Below are 14,419 nucleotides of genomic sequence, written 5' to 3' on the forward strand. Positions count from 1 at the left end.
TCTGTCCCCTCTGGCACCCTGGAGCACCCTTCGCCCTCACGGAGCCCCCTGCCTTTGCCACCGAGTGCATGGTCAGGGCCTAACAACTGGGGGCCTGTGGGACTGGCACGCACCTCCTGGCGGTACTTGGTGACATAGAAGTAGAGCTCACTGAGCGCGCTTAAGATGTTGAAGTCACTGGCATGGAGACGGGACTGCTCTACCAGGTAGGCATCCATGTCCTGGTCGCTAATGGACGCCATCTTTGCAATGTCCCGGTAGTACCTGTTGGAACTCTGAGTCGGTCATAAAGGCAGGTGCCACCAAAACCCCTGCCCCGGCTCTCAGGCCATTCCCTGGGCCTTTTTCCTAAAGCTGACACGGCCAGGGTGGGCGGGGGGACGGGGTGGAGGAAAGCAGGCTCCCTGGGCTGCACACCTGGCTTCCCGCCCCCCAACCCAGCGTGGGGCAGCAGGGCAGGGCCCACCTCTCCACCCAGCTCTTGTAGTTGGGGATGTCCTTGGCATAGAGCAGCTTGTTGGACGGCGAGTCCTTGCCCAGGCGATGCTCAGACGTGGAGCAGGAGTCCATGAAAGTCTGGGCCACCACTGACAGGCAGGCGTCCGTGATGCTGCTCTTGTGAATGTCGAACACGAACTGTGGGTTCTTGATCACGTTCACCCAGAAGCGCAGGGGCAGACTGAGCAGAGGAACGGGCACCTGAGGCTCCCCCCTGCTCCCTTCTCTGCTCCCCGTCCGGCCTGTGCACATCTCGCCCAAAGACAGCCGGGGTGACATACTGAGCTTAATGGTATTTTCTTTAACTTTCTGCCAGCCTTCATGTAGTGAGAAATACGAGTCCTCACTGCATCGGTGCTCCATGGCGGCCCCGCGACCAGCGTCCCACACGCCCAGCAGAGCCCATGTCCGGACACACGCTCGCCCCCAGCCCCCCCCCCACTCGGCGGCCATGGTGCAGCCCCCATCCGTTGCCCTCCCCGCGCGGCCCCCTCCGTGCACCCAGCCCCAGCACCAGGCGGTACCAGTTGCTCTTCCAGGTGTGGCGTACGTCAGGGTCACTGATCTGGCGCTGGTCGGCCTGTTCGTCCAGGAAGTCGAACATGTACTTGATGGCCAGGGGCAGGGCTGATCCCCGGTGGGCCGTGCTGAACACAGTCTCAAAGAGGTCGTCCACGAACTTCTGCAGCGTGCCCTGTGGGGGCTCGGCAAGAGCGCAGGCCGTGAGGGGGCCAGGCCGGGATGGCCCCGCAGCACAACAGGGGGACGGGGGGTAGGCAGTGGGCAGGGCTTCCCCGCAGGGACCTCGCCCAAGACAGGCCCAGCGTCCGCCTCAGCCCCAGGCTGGGAGTTCCTGAAGCAAAGGCCTTGAGAAAGGCCCGCTAGATGTGAACGATCCCGCGGCCTCCCCCCGGGGCAGGCCAGGCCCACCACAGGGCCAAGGCCAGGCTAGAAGTTGTCTGTGCTCAGGCCGGAGTGGCTCAGGGCAGCCGCACACCTTGGTGGCCAGCAGTCGCGTCAGGTAGATCTCTGAGACCATCTTGCTGCCACGGTCCCCCTCACGGTGGTCGGCGTGGTCGTGGTTCTTCACCAGGTGCCACAGCTTGGTGCCAGTTTCCTGGTCGGGCGTGATCATGGGTGCCCGAGAACGGAGGCTGTCGGGGCTACTGGCCGTGCGCAGCAAGCTCTCTGGGGCCGAGGACAGGTATGCCCCTCAGGCCAGTGGGGCCAGGCCAGCCATCACCACGGCTCTTGCCCCACTCTGTTCCAGGAGCCCAGCAGGCGAAGGGGGGGCCCTGCCTGCTCTCACTGGCCCACCCCCACCTCTAGGAGGCCTCCCAAGGGCAAAGGCCACCACACTGAAGGCACCTACCGTAGCGGCTGAGGGAGCGAGTGAAGGTGAAGGAGTTGGCCATGTTGTAGGCGGACACTTGTTTGGGCACCAGCGCCACCAAGGAACCATCTGTCACCTGGAAACCCCGGAGGCGGAGGGCGGCAGTGCAAGAGGAGGCTGAGGAGCCGAGGGGCCGGAGCCACCGCCAACCCCGACCCTGAGGAGGGACCAGGAACGCAGGGGCAAGAGAAGGGAGAAGCCAGCGCCCCAGCTCCTGTGTCCTCAGGGCAGGGCCGTGGCTCCTCGGTGGCCCTGGGGATGAGTAGGCCCCCAGCCCCTCACCTGGTAGTGGGCCAGTGAGTTGACCCTCTTCCAGTCACACTCGATCTTGGTGGTGACATCTTCATCCTGGAGGATGATGCGGGCCATGCGGCCCTGACGCCATTCTGCAGGCCACAGACAGCCCTTGAGGTCCTGCTCGGAGCCCCCCAGTCCCTGGACCCGCTCCCCTCAGAGGACAGAGCCCGAGTGGGGGTGTGAATGCCAGCCAATGTAATGTGGCCACAGGGTGGGGGCCAGGAGGAAAGGAAAGGGCAGGTCACCTAGGTCCATGTCCTCAGCTCTGGGGCGCTGGGAGTATGGGATGCCCTTGTACACAGCATCTAGCAGCTTCTCTTTGGCTTGGGTGATGCTGTCACAGTTGAGAACCTTCACTGGGACCTGAGCGCTGCCCTCGCTCTCCGGGAACACACAGTGCAGGGTCTGAGGGTGAGGGCAAGGACGAGGCGGGGCCTGAGTGAGGCTTCTTCCCCTCGTGCCCAAAGCCCTGTCCACCCGGCCCCCAGCTCACCAGCGTCTTATAGTCAATCTGCTGCCGAATGAGCTTGTCCTCACTCAGGGAGTAGCGTGCCTCGCCCGTGATGGCGTCAATGGGGCCCTTCTCCATCTGCTGCTTGATGGCGCAGTAGAGCAAGAAAAGCGGCTCCCCGGCACACTCCTGCAGCCAGGGTCGGGCACATGGCTTGCCGCCTGCCGGACAGTTAGCTGCTTCTCGCCCCCCCCCCCCCCGTCACGTCCGGCCACCCGCCTGCCCGCCGCCCGCCGCCCCCCGGCCAGCGCACCTTTAGAAACTTGTGCAGCAGGAACGTGAACCAGTTGGTAAGCATCTTCTCAGCCACCGACTCGGTCCTAGGGCATAACGGGTGCTGGGCCAGCGGGCAGAGGGCGGCCCAGGCAGGACCTGCTCTGGCAGGGGTGGGGCTGGCAGGGGGCGGGGCTGGGGCCTCGTAGTACCTGCGCAGCAGCAGCTTCGGGTGGTTCTTGCTCTCCAGGTTTTTCTCTATGAGGTCTGCCAGCAGTTGCTTGAGCAGCCCCGTGGCGTAATCGAGGCGGCTCTGCAGGACCACCATGGTGAGCGAGGCCACGGTGCCACGGTCTCGCATGGAGAAGCTACTCTGGGCCTCCAGCGTGTGGATGAAGGTGAGCACGAAGGCACGGCTGTGCAGCAGCTGCCCAAAGAGGCGCAGGGCCTTTTCGACGTTGGGGGGGGTCTGGGAGGGACAGGGAGTCTCAGAGAGTGGGGGTGGCCCCGGAGGGGATGAGGAGTGGGCAGGCAAGGCAGGGACTCACATCCAGCTCCTTGAGCACCGGATGGGCCTCAATGCCCGGGAAGAGCACGCGCACGGCGTAGGTCCGGTAGTCCAGGAACGGGATCTGCACGCCATCCATGTGATTGGTCAGCTCATTGATGTCTGTCTGCAGCTCAGCAAAGGCTGTGGAGGGGCGGGGAGGGAGAGTGAGCGGAGCAGGGAAGAGCCCACGCCCGCCCCCCCCCCGCCCCCGCCCTGCAGCACACCCCCCGGCCCAGGCACCTTCCTTGCATTCCAGAGCCACGCGGGACTCCAAGTTGTCCATCTGCAGCTGAAGCCGCTTGAGCGTGCGGTCGGCATCCTGGGTCTTGCGCTTATAGGCCACCAGCACGGCGGTGATGGCCAGCAGTAAGAGGCCACCGCCTGCCGCCAGGCCCACCACGGCCGGCAGGGTCAGCGCCCGCTCAGCCGTGATGTGCAGGGTACCCAGCCAGAACTCCAGGCCGCCCACCAGCACCTGCGGGGACAAGTCCGCCCTGAGCTCGCCGCCGCGCCCACCGCGCTCGCCCCTGGCGGCCTCCCCACCCCCCACACACCATGACAGGCTGCCGGCCCGTCTGGCTGGGCGAGTCACACAGCAGCTGCGTGTCGGAGACCGTGAGGGCGCATGGCTGGCCCCCGATCAGCACCGTGTAGTTGAGGCGGGAGCTGCCAGCCGCTGCGGGGATCAGATTCTTGCCCTGTGGGTGGAGGACACGGTCACAGCCGGGGCTCCCCACCCCCCTGCCTCTCCCCGTCCCTGTGCCCCACCCATACCTTCAGCACCACGTGGGAGCCAGGTTTGACATCCAGGACACCAGAGGGCCCAAGTGGCTCAAAGCTGGGGTCAGGGTAGTAGGTAAAGGAGGACCGGTTGAGGGAGCGGGCCGTCTGCACATGATCCAGCACGAAGCCGAACTCGTCGGGGTGTTCACCCTGGGCCTGGGGCTGGGGCCGTCCCAGGAAGATGCCGGGGGCCTTACATAGCATGGCGGTGTCGTTGATCACCTGGCACGTCTGTGGGGACAAAGGAGGGCAGCCTGGCACGTGAGGCCTCAGGGGGCAGGGGCAGGGGGCGGGGCGACAGCAGCTGGTGCGCTCACATTGGTGGTCTCGATGCCTCGGTACTTGGCCCGGACCCGGGGCTCCTGGACTGTCAGTAGGTGGGTCCCGCTCACAGTGATGGCAGTGCTTCCACTGGGGGCGGTGGGGGAGGGGGCCTCAGGCTCCCTCCCCCACTGCCCCCCAGCCTGGCCCTGGAGAGCTATCCGGGCTGCTGGGGAGCCCAGGGCCTCCTGGGCCTGGGGGCACCGGGTGAATGCCAGGGGCTGTGTTGTTGGGAGGACACTGCCCCCTGTGCCTATGAGGGCTCGGGTTCACAGGATGTGTAACTTGATGCCCAAGGCTCCAGTCACCAGGCAAGGCCCCAGGCTTTGCTGGCCAGGCTCCCCATTTTTCCTAGGGTCTTACTTGATTATGCTCCAGGTGGGCTCAAGGCGAGTGACAGTGGGGTCCTGGGTGTAGGTGTAGAAGACTCCAGGACTGGAGATGTTGGCGCGGTCGATGGCCAGGGTGATGGGGGCCTGGCTGGGGCCCAGGGTCGATACGGGTGAGATACACACAATTGCCTCAGCATCTCTCCTACGTTGGCAAGCAGGGCACTCAGGGCAGGCAGCCCAGGGCCATGACCCACGTGCCCTTGGGGCCCCCTATGCAGCGCCCAGGCTGAGGCTAACGGGGCCCTGCCCACCTCACAAACTGGCACTCGCCGTCCCTCACAGTCACAGTGACCCTGCTGCCGGCGTCCAGCGAGCTCCCGGAGATGGTGAGCCGTGTGCCCCCGGACGCCGGGCCCCGACTGGGACTCACGCGGTCAAATGCTGGCGTCTGTGCAAGAAGCAGCCTTGAGGGGAGGGAGGAGGCAGCCGGGGCGGGGCGGGGCGGGGCGGGGGGGGGGGCAGGCTTCGGAAGGGGTGGGAGGGGAAAGGGCGGGCAGCCCACGCACCACAAAGCTGTAGAGCTGCTCGGACTGCGTGCGGAAGTCAGCGGAACAGTCGCCCACACAGAGCTCCGCAGGCCCTGGCGGCGGGCTGGGCACCAGCGACTCCTCCATCTCACACACGATCCTAGGGGTCCGAGAAGGTCAGGGCCCGCGGCGGAGGGCCCAGGGCCCCGGCACCCGCACAGCCGCGCTCACCTCTCGGCGCTGACGTACTCAGAGGGGATGGAGTTGCAGCGCACGCCCGCGACCCGCAGGCCCACCTCTCGGTAGCTGAGGCCCAGGTTCTCGCCCACGATGGTGACCCGGGTGCCTCCCTCCTTGGGCCCCATGAGCGGGTGGATCTGCAGAGCAGGAGGAGAGGCGACAGGGTGAGCCCAGGCTCGCGTCGGGTGCCCGGCCGACCGAAAGGGGCGGGGGAGGCCCACCTGGGCAATGCGGGGGTGGCTGCAGCGGGTGCCCTTCTGGCTCGGGTGCATCCAGTTGGTCTTGGGGGCTGGGCAGTGCGCCCGCAGCTGGCACCTGTGCTCCGAGACGCACCAGCCGCAGTTGAAGCGAGGGTCAGCCTTGAGGCAGAGGCCGCAGCTGGGCCGCTGCGCCCAGCACTTATACAGGAGAGCTGCGGGCAGAGGGCACCGCTGGGGGCGGCCAGCTCACGGCAACGGTGCCCCAGGAGGCGAGCTCCTCGGCCCCACCCCGCCCCTCACCTCGGAAGGTGGCAGGCTTGTCGATGGGGAAATCCCCGTCCCAGACCACAGAGAAGTCCAGCTCGGTGTCGCCGGACTCGTCGCCTTCATAGGAGTACTGGGAGAGAGGGAGCCGCGTGAGCGTGAGCCCAGAGCGCGCGCAGCCCCGCGCAGCCCTGCGCAACCGCGCGCAGCCCCGGGGGCGCGCACCGAGGCGTTCTGGCACTGCACGCTGCTGCTGTTGAAGCGCACGGCCGGCACCCGCTGCTGGCGCCCCTGCACCCGGAGCACGCACTCGTAGTTCTTCTGGCCTGACTGCGGCTGCGGCAGGTTCTTGGCCCGCAGGGTAAGAGGCTGCATGACGCCCACTGGGATCAAGAGGTCCCCGCCGGGCAGGATCTCAGGGCAGCCCTGAGGGGAGAACGCCCATCAGCCGCACGCGCTCGGCGGCGCCGCCCCGGGGCCCAGCTGGGCTAGGCCCGGACCGAGGAGGCTCCGAGAAACCCAGGCGAGCAAAGGCAGAAGCCAGAGGCCAGCCCACGGGGAGCCCGGCCCCCTCGCGCCCGGCGCCCGCCTCACCTCAGGGCTGTGGACCCTGCCCTCCTGGAAGGAGCACTCGTGGGGGTGGCCGGTACACACGTGACGGTACTTACACCAGTGGCAGGGGTAAGGGCTGCCGACGCAGGACATGCACCTGGCGGGGAGAGGCTTCAGAGGTCGCAGAGCACCGGGCCTGCCCCTCCGACCACCCTCCTACAGGCCGTGCGGGAAACGGAAGGAAGGCGGCCGCCAGGGCCCGCCTGAGGCCCGCACGGCCCAGCAAGGGACGAAGAGCTGCGGGGACGGCGGCAGAAAAGCCAGGACTCACGACTGGAGCGCGCTGCAGTTGTACAAGACGAAGTCGACCCCGGCGAACCTCACCCCAGTCTCCCTGGAGAGCAGCTGCAGCCGCACGGTGCGCGTGGCCCCTGCAGCGAGCCCAGGGGTGGCCGTGAGCAAGCCCGGGCCGGCGAGCGCCCCCAGCCCGGAGAGCCCCAGCCCACTGACCATGCCCCCGGGTGAGAGCGCGGAGCTCCTGGAGGGAGGGCGAGGGGCAGTGCAGCTCCCCGGAGGGCAGCACGACGGCCGCGCTCTCCGTCACCTCCTCAAAGGCACAGCTCACACCAGCGCTGAGGTCCGGCGCGTTGCGCATGGCCACCGTCAGCTGGGGGAGGCAGAGGAGTCAGAAGAGGAGGTGACCCCCCCGCCGCCGCCGCCGCCCCCGCCTCAGCCCGCGCACAGGCCCGCACAGCCGCACCCACCCCGCCACTCACCTGCACAGCAGGCGAGCTCACCGAAACATTGTTGGGCCGCACCCGCACCTGGACACATTTGCCCAGTTCCTCGGCAAAGCCGTGCGGGGCTGAGGCACCCGGACAGGCCCCTTGGCGGCAGCACCTGCGTGGGATCAGGCCACAGCCCGCTACGCAGCTGCCCCGGAGGGCCCGCGCCAGGGGAGTCGCGGAGGCCTGCAGGGAAGAGGGGCCGGCCGGCCCAGCCCACCGTGCCAGGCAACAGTGTGCCTTGGCCTCGTCCCCTGCGGCCCAAGGGGCGTCCCTGGGGATAGAGGTTCTGCTCGTTGGCTGGGTGAAGTACAAGGGGACGGAGGATGAGGCCACGAGGGCGTGAGCGGAGAAACGGGCGCGGAGCAGGGCCCCCCACGGCCGCCCTCACCTGTGCTGCAGCACACACCAACCACAGTGGGGGTCCCCCGAGCCGAGGCAGGCCGCGCAGCTCACGTACTGCTCGCACGTCTCCACCGGGAGCTGGCTCACCTGGGGACGGCCGCGTCAGCACGCGCCCTGCCCCCAGCCCGCCACCCGCCGCCGCCCGCCTCGGGCCCACCTGCTTCTCACTCAGGAGGTAGATGTGCCGGTGGTCAGGGCTGAAGAGCAGGTCCCGGAGTATGGGGCTGCCATCCACCACAGGCACGGTCTCGTACAGGTGGGCGTACTGGGAGCCATCAACCCGGACCTGGGCCCCGAGACAAGCCAGCCTGACGCCACAGCCGCCCCACGCGCACGCACCACATGCTCTTACCAAGCGGAAGGAAGCCAGGGCCTGGCCGGGCTCGGCGCTCCACCTGCCCGCCCCACCCCCCAGGCCGCCACAGGCAGGGGAAGGAGGGTTCAAAGGCCATCCCTGGGAGCCACTGCGGGTGCCTCAACCAGTCCAAAAGGCCTCCAAGAACGAGAGATGCAGAGATTCACGGGGTCGAGGCCGGGAGGAGATGGGGGCGGGGGGGGGGGGAGGAGAGGAGAACTCTGGGGGGAGGGCGTTTTGGGGGGATGACACCATCCCAGCACAAGAGAGTGCTGCAAACTTACTGAGAAGTACACCTTAGAGGGAGGCACGGTGTGTTTTGGGAATGATGCCTCCCCAACGCGGTTACAGATGCAAATGAGGGCCCAGGAGAGGAGCAGACCAGGCCCCCCAAAACTCAGCAGGCTCTCTTTACAGACCTCCTGGGGGCAGCCCGTGGTGGTCATCCTGACTCCTATCCCTTCAGAGCACACTGCGGCTCCCAGGGTCCATCTCCCCCTGTCCCACTACCCCCGTCCCGGAATGGAAGCAGCCCCAGTGCCCACGAGGGGACAAGAGGGCACGAGGGAGGGGGGCGTTACACCCACATTTCTTCCTCGTTCATTCAGCAGAGGACTTGGCAGTGATGGCCCAGCCGGGGCCCTGCTCTCCTAGCAGGGAGGCCCTGAGACGGGCCTGGGCTCCGTCACACGAGCCAGCCGTTCGGGCCACAGCGGGCACTACTGTTGGTGAGGGTGGAGCGCGACCAGGTTCCTAGGGCCCAGCCTGGGAAGCCCGCCTTCCCCCAGGGGCCGTGCCCTGGCCGAGGCCTCATAGCCCCTCATCCTACCTTCTTCAGAGTGCCAGTCCGAGTGCCGACGAAGACCACAGAGTGCTGGCGGTAGGTGTAGGCGGCCACACTGGCCATGCCGTCGCTGCTGTCAGCCAGCAGGGGCAGCCCCTCGATCACATGCAGGCCCCCCAGGGGCTGGTTCAACACCAGCCCGCAGAAGTTCCCATTTATCTGCATGGGCTGGTGAAACAGGAGGGAGGCAGTGAGAGTCAGAGCTTGAGGGCACAAGACCCCATATTCTGGAAGGAAGCAGGATCTGGAACTGGCTCCCCACCAGCCAAGCCCAACTGCTGGCCTTGGGACCACCCCCACCCCCACCAGGAAGTCAGGGGCTGAGGAGGACGAGGAGGCATGAGCAGGGAGAGGAGGATGAGGCAGCATGTGGCCCCAGGCACACCTCCAAGGCCTGCACGATGGGGCTGCCCAGGAGATGGAGCACGGAGCAGCCGGCTTGGGCCGGCACAGGGGGAGAAAGGATATCCCACAAACAGAGAGCACCCGTCAACAGCAAGAAGGCAGGCCCGGGGAGAAAGAGGGCGAGCAGAGGTTGGGAGTGCCCAGGCCAGCCTGGGATGGACGGCACGGCAGCGCGCGGGGGCCCGGCCGGGGGTGGGGGTGAGAGCTCACGGTGTTGATGCAGGGCAGCTCCTTGTTGAGCAGCCAGGGCAGGGCCAGCGTGCCCTCCCCGCGGTAGCAGGACTGGATGCGGCGCCGGATATGGGCATTGATGTTGCTGAGGGTAAAGAGGCAGAGGATGGTCTGCCGTGGCGGGCTGGCGCGGTTCTTCTGGCCCTGAGAGAACACGGTGAAGAGGATGTCCTCGTCAGGCGGCACGCCCAGGGCCTGGGCCAGCAGCAGGCCGGGCTTGGCCAGGTGGGCACTCTGCACCAGGCGGTACTCCACGCCTCGCCAGGAGCAGCCGATGGGGAACTCCACATACGAGTAGAACTCCGAGTCCCCGGCGCACATGCGCACGATCTTGGACGTGAAGAATTTCTCGCCCGCCGTGTCCAGCAGCGTCTGCTGGGTGTCCAGCTGCAGCGTCAGGAAGTACACGAAGGAGGCGCTCACAAAGCCGTAGATGTAGTAGATGTCAAAGGCGGGGTACAAGGACAGCGTGTCTGAGGGGATCTTGATTTGCGAGGAGACAAACTCGTCCTGGTACACCTGGGGAGCAGGTTGAGGGGAGCGTGGGACGAGGCTCCCACAAGCCCACTTCAGGCCCCCCCGCCGCCCCGGGCTTCCGTCATGCCCCCACCCTGCCCATATGCTCCTAGGAGCCCAGGCCAGAAAGGCCACAGAGGGCAGGGTGAGCAGCCCCATCCTGTGCCCTAGCCCGGCCTCCCGGCCTCAGCCACTCATCTCCTCTCGGATCAGGACAGGGTGAAGGCAAGGAGGGCAACGGGAGCCGGCTCTCGAGAGGGCTGAGAGGACACACCAGGGGAAGAGGGCCTGGCCGCCGGCCCGAGAAGGTGAACCGGCGAGTGGGCTCACCCACCAGACTGAACATGTCGGCACTGTCCTCGTCGCTGATGAGCTTGCGGGAGCTGAGGGTGGGGAAGTACTCGGACTTGCCGTCCACAGCGGTGCCCACGAACAGCTTGCTGGGCCCCTGCCCCTGCTCCACAATGACGCCGGCCATGGAGTCAGGCTCCTGAGCCCCTGACAGGTAGTGCTCCTTGCGGTGGTGGGGCTCACCCAGCTTGAAGAGGTCGTCCAGGCGCAGGAACTGGCAGATGCCCTGCCAGATGCTGCCACAGGCCACCAGGCGGCGGGCCGCGTAGTCTATGAGCAGCAGCTTGTTCACGTTGTCTACAGGTGCCAGGCGGTGGGCACACACTCGCATGCTGGGGGGTGGGTAGCAGCGAGCATTGTCCTCGACAGGCCCCGTGACGTGGGCCCGCAGCTCGGTCAGGTTGGGGGCCAGCTTGAAGATGCGGTTCACTGCACCCACAAACACCTCCCCAGTCACCCGGTGCACGGCCAGGTGCGTGAGCGTAGTGTCTGTCACCAAGAAGGCCGGGAAGGGCCTGCTGTTGTCCACGGCCCCCGCCAGGGCAGGGAGGACCAGGAGGAGGAAGCAGACAGCAGGCATGGCCAGCAGCTGTGCCCGGGGACAGGCCTGAGGGGAGAAAGCAAGTGCGAATCAGAGGCCCTGGCCCAGGCTGCCGGCCTTCCTCCTGCCCCACCTGGCCTAGGGCCCCCAGCGGGCTGAGCACCGTGCCACAGACGGTGGAGGCCACTCATCCACCCCCAGACCAGAGTCCCAGATGGTGACTGTGGCCTCCACCAGGGCGCATGAGCGAGCAGCCGGCACAGGCAGGCTGGAGGGCCATCAATCATCCCCCAACCCCTGCTGGAAAGGAGCCAGGAGGCCTCCCCTCAACTGGGCCACACCCAAGAGGGGGCAGCAGAGCCAGATGCTGGGAAAGGCAAGGCGGGAGGCCCTCCCAGAATGAGATCCCAAACACCGGATCCCGGAGCTGAGGGTGGCCAGCCACATACAAGAGGTACTGTAGGCAAGCCCCAGGCCACACAGACACCCCACGCCCAAGTCGGGGGATGGGGAAAGGCAGAGAGTGAACAATCACAAGTGTGTGTGTTGGGGAGGGGGGAGGACACCACTCCAGAGTGGCACTGCCACCAGGAGACCCAGGTCAGACGTCGGAGGCATTAAGGTCTGAGAATGGACCCGGCGCCATCACATCCCCAGTCCTGGCCCCAGCTGCCTCCTCGCCCCGAGGGCCTCCCTCAGCTAGCTGTCCAGGAGCCTGCTGTCTAGCCTACCCACTGCAACACAAAGCCGAGTTGTGCCTGCCCCCACAGCCACGCGCCAAGACAGACATAAGTCAGGCTCTGCTCGGGCACAGCCAGACAGATGGTCCAGGTAGCCCTGTGCAGCTCTCCCTCCAAATCCAGAGGTTCGCTGGGGAAGGGGAGGTGTGTGGGGGGCACAAGGAGCCCAATGGAAAGGAAGCAATGTCCCCAAATACAGCAAGGCCTTGGGGAGATGGGGCGGGGGCCGTAGGGACAGTGCCCAGCTTGGCCAGGTCTTCGCCCCCAGGCCACACCCAGGTTCCCGGCCAGCTCCAGGCCGCAAAGCAGTGTCTCTGTACCCCAGCCCCAAGGGGGACACAAGGTACCCAGCTTGGGGAGAGCAGGGAACCAAAGTAAGAAGGCATATAAGATAGAAAGGAAAAAATGCATTTGCTAGAACAAGGAACAGGCCCTGCTTGAAATAGCAGAGTTTCAGCTCAGACTGATCATCGCTCTGGGGCTCTTTTGTCAGGTCTGCATCCTGGACCCCTAATGCAACAGCCAGAGAAGAAAGGGAGGCAGAAGAGAAGGGCGGGGGGGCACATCCCACCCTAACCTCCTCCACACCCCGCAGGAATACAAGCCTAGGAATGGAGACGGAGATAGGTTGGGAGAGAGACCTGGAAAGGCAGGATGTGCAACCCAAGCCCCCATCCCAACCTCCACCTGTAAGTGGGAGCCTCAAGCATCACAGGCACACCCAGCTGCTCTGCTACGCCGCTGCCAGCAGAGAGCCCGAGGAAAGGGACAGTCCCTCACAGAGATGCGCCTCCAGCGCCCCACTCCCCGATGCCCCCCACCGTGCTGATGGCCTGGCTCGCCCTGCTCCCACCAGGGGCACCCCTCGGCCGACCCACGAGTACCTAGTGGATGGAGACGCCGCGGCAGTCCTTGGAGGGGCCGCTCCTCAGCCACAAAGGGTCCCCATAGGGCAGGGGAGCTGGGCTCAGACCGGCGGTCCTTGCCGGCGCTGGGCACGAAGGACCAGTCGGGCCGGCGCCCGAGATGCAACACAGAGGCAGGGCCCGACCCCCTCAAGGCCGAGCCCAATCCCCGAGCTGGCCGAGCCCCGGGCCGCCGAGCCGGCTGGCTCCGCACGGGCGGCGGGCTATGGAGGCCACCTACCTACCTGTCCCTCCGCTGCCGCTGGCTCCGGGTGGCCGCCTGCCAGCCACGTGGACGCGCCCCCGAGCCCCACACCGGCCCCACTCGCGCGGCCCCGCCGCCGCGCCCCGTGCGCGCCCCCGCCGCGCCCACACACTGGGCAGGCCCGCGGCCGCCGGGGCCTTTTAAACCCGGACCGTACCACCGCGCCGGGCGGGGGCGCCCAGGGAGAGCCGGGTGGCCGGGCGCGCGGGCGGGGGCCGCTCCTGCCCCGGGGCCGCATGGAGGCCAGCGCGCCGCCCCGAGCCCCAGGAGCCACCTGGGTCCCCGCCCAGCGAGCGGACCCCCCCCCCCCGCCTCGCACAATGGCCGCGTCCGCGGGACGCGCCTCTCCCCCTCCTCCCCGCCCGCTGCCTCCGGCAACCTTGGGACCCGCGCGCGCCCGCGCCACACCCCCCTCGGCGCGGTCCTTGCTCAGGACACTCTCGCCCTCGAGGTCCCTAACCCGGAGGGCCCGCGGCTAATACCACGCAAGTGCCCAGCACAAGGGCTGGAGGCTGTCAGCCGTTTACACCTGGCCCCTCACCCAGCCGACCACCGCGGCCCTGAATCCGGAGGGTTCATTCCCCAGCTTTCTTTTTCCTTTTCTTTTTAAACAGCTTTATTGAGATAGAATGCACCTATCACATAAGTCACTCATTTAAAGTGTAACACTCAATGACTTGTAGTATATTCACAAAGTTGTGCAACCATCTGCACTATCAAGTTCCAGGACATTTCGTCACCTCCCAAAAGAAACCCCCATTCTCCTAAACAGTCACCCCCCACCGTCCCCCTCCCCCAGCCCCTGGCAGCCACCAATCTACTTTCTGAATATGGACATCTCATATGAATGGATTCATACAATACTCATGTGTCTTTTGTATCTGGGTTCTTTCACTTTGCCATAATGTTTTCAAAGTTCATCCATGTTGTAGCATGGATCAAGACTTCCTTTCTTTTTAGGGCCAAATAATATTCCATTACACGGATATATCACATTTTATTTATCCATTCATCAATTGGTGGGCACCTGGGTCGTTTCTACCTTTGGCAATTGTGAATAATGCTGTTAGGAATATTTGTGTACAGATTTTTATGTGAACACATTTTCATTTCCTTTCCACCTAGGAGTGGGATTTCTGGGTCACATAATAACTCTATTTTTAACATTTTGGGGGAAATGGCCAAAGAGCTTTTTCCAAAGTAGCTGCACCATTTTTACATTCCCATCAGTGGTGTATGAGGGTTCCAATTTCTCCACATTCTGGCCAACCCTTACTATGTGATTTTTTTGTTTCTAGCCATCCTAGTGGGTGTGAAATGATACCTCATTTGGATTCTCATTTCCCTGATGACTAATGATGTCGAGCATCTTTTCATGAGTTTGTTGGCCATTTG

At 65.6% G+C, this 14,419-nt stretch overlaps 1 protein-coding gene across 1 annotated transcript; it reads right to left on the reverse strand.

Annotated features, from left to right (window-relative positions):
• Window positions 1-5: 5 nt before the first annotated feature.
• Window positions 6-13,151, reverse strand: PLXNA3 (plexin A3; the record flags this gene model as incomplete). Its single annotated transcript, XM_081809295.1, has 32 exons — window positions 13,005-13,151; window positions 10,557-11,180; window positions 9,686-10,225; window positions 9,056-9,238; window positions 8,029-8,157; window positions 7,858-7,958; window positions 7,458-7,581; window positions 7,192-7,348; window positions 7,013-7,112; window positions 6,724-6,838; window positions 6,355-6,555; window positions 6,166-6,262; window positions 5,887-6,077; window positions 5,657-5,802; window positions 5,465-5,585; window positions 5,210-5,346; window positions 4,930-5,100; window positions 4,563-4,656; window positions 4,237-4,476; window positions 4,017-4,160; window positions 3,703-3,937; window positions 3,461-3,603; window positions 3,125-3,381; window positions 2,953-3,019; window positions 2,682-2,828; window positions 2,434-2,593; window positions 2,174-2,277; window positions 1,871-1,967; window positions 1,496-1,686; window positions 1,023-1,192; window positions 467-679; window positions 6-264 (listed from the first exon to the last, which is right to left on the reverse strand). Coding segments are annotated over exons 2-32 (5,631 nt in total), but the record flags the coding sequence as incomplete, so codon positions are not given.
• Between the last annotated feature and the right edge of the window lie 1,268 nt (window positions 13,152-14,419).

This window comes from Leptonychotes weddellii, chromosome X, assembly GCF_054177405.1.
Source record: "Leptonychotes weddellii isolate Sample4059 chromosome X, ASM5417740v2, whole genome shotgun sequence".
Lineage (NCBI taxonomy): Eukaryota > Metazoa > Chordata > Mammalia > Carnivora > Phocidae > Leptonychotes > Leptonychotes weddellii.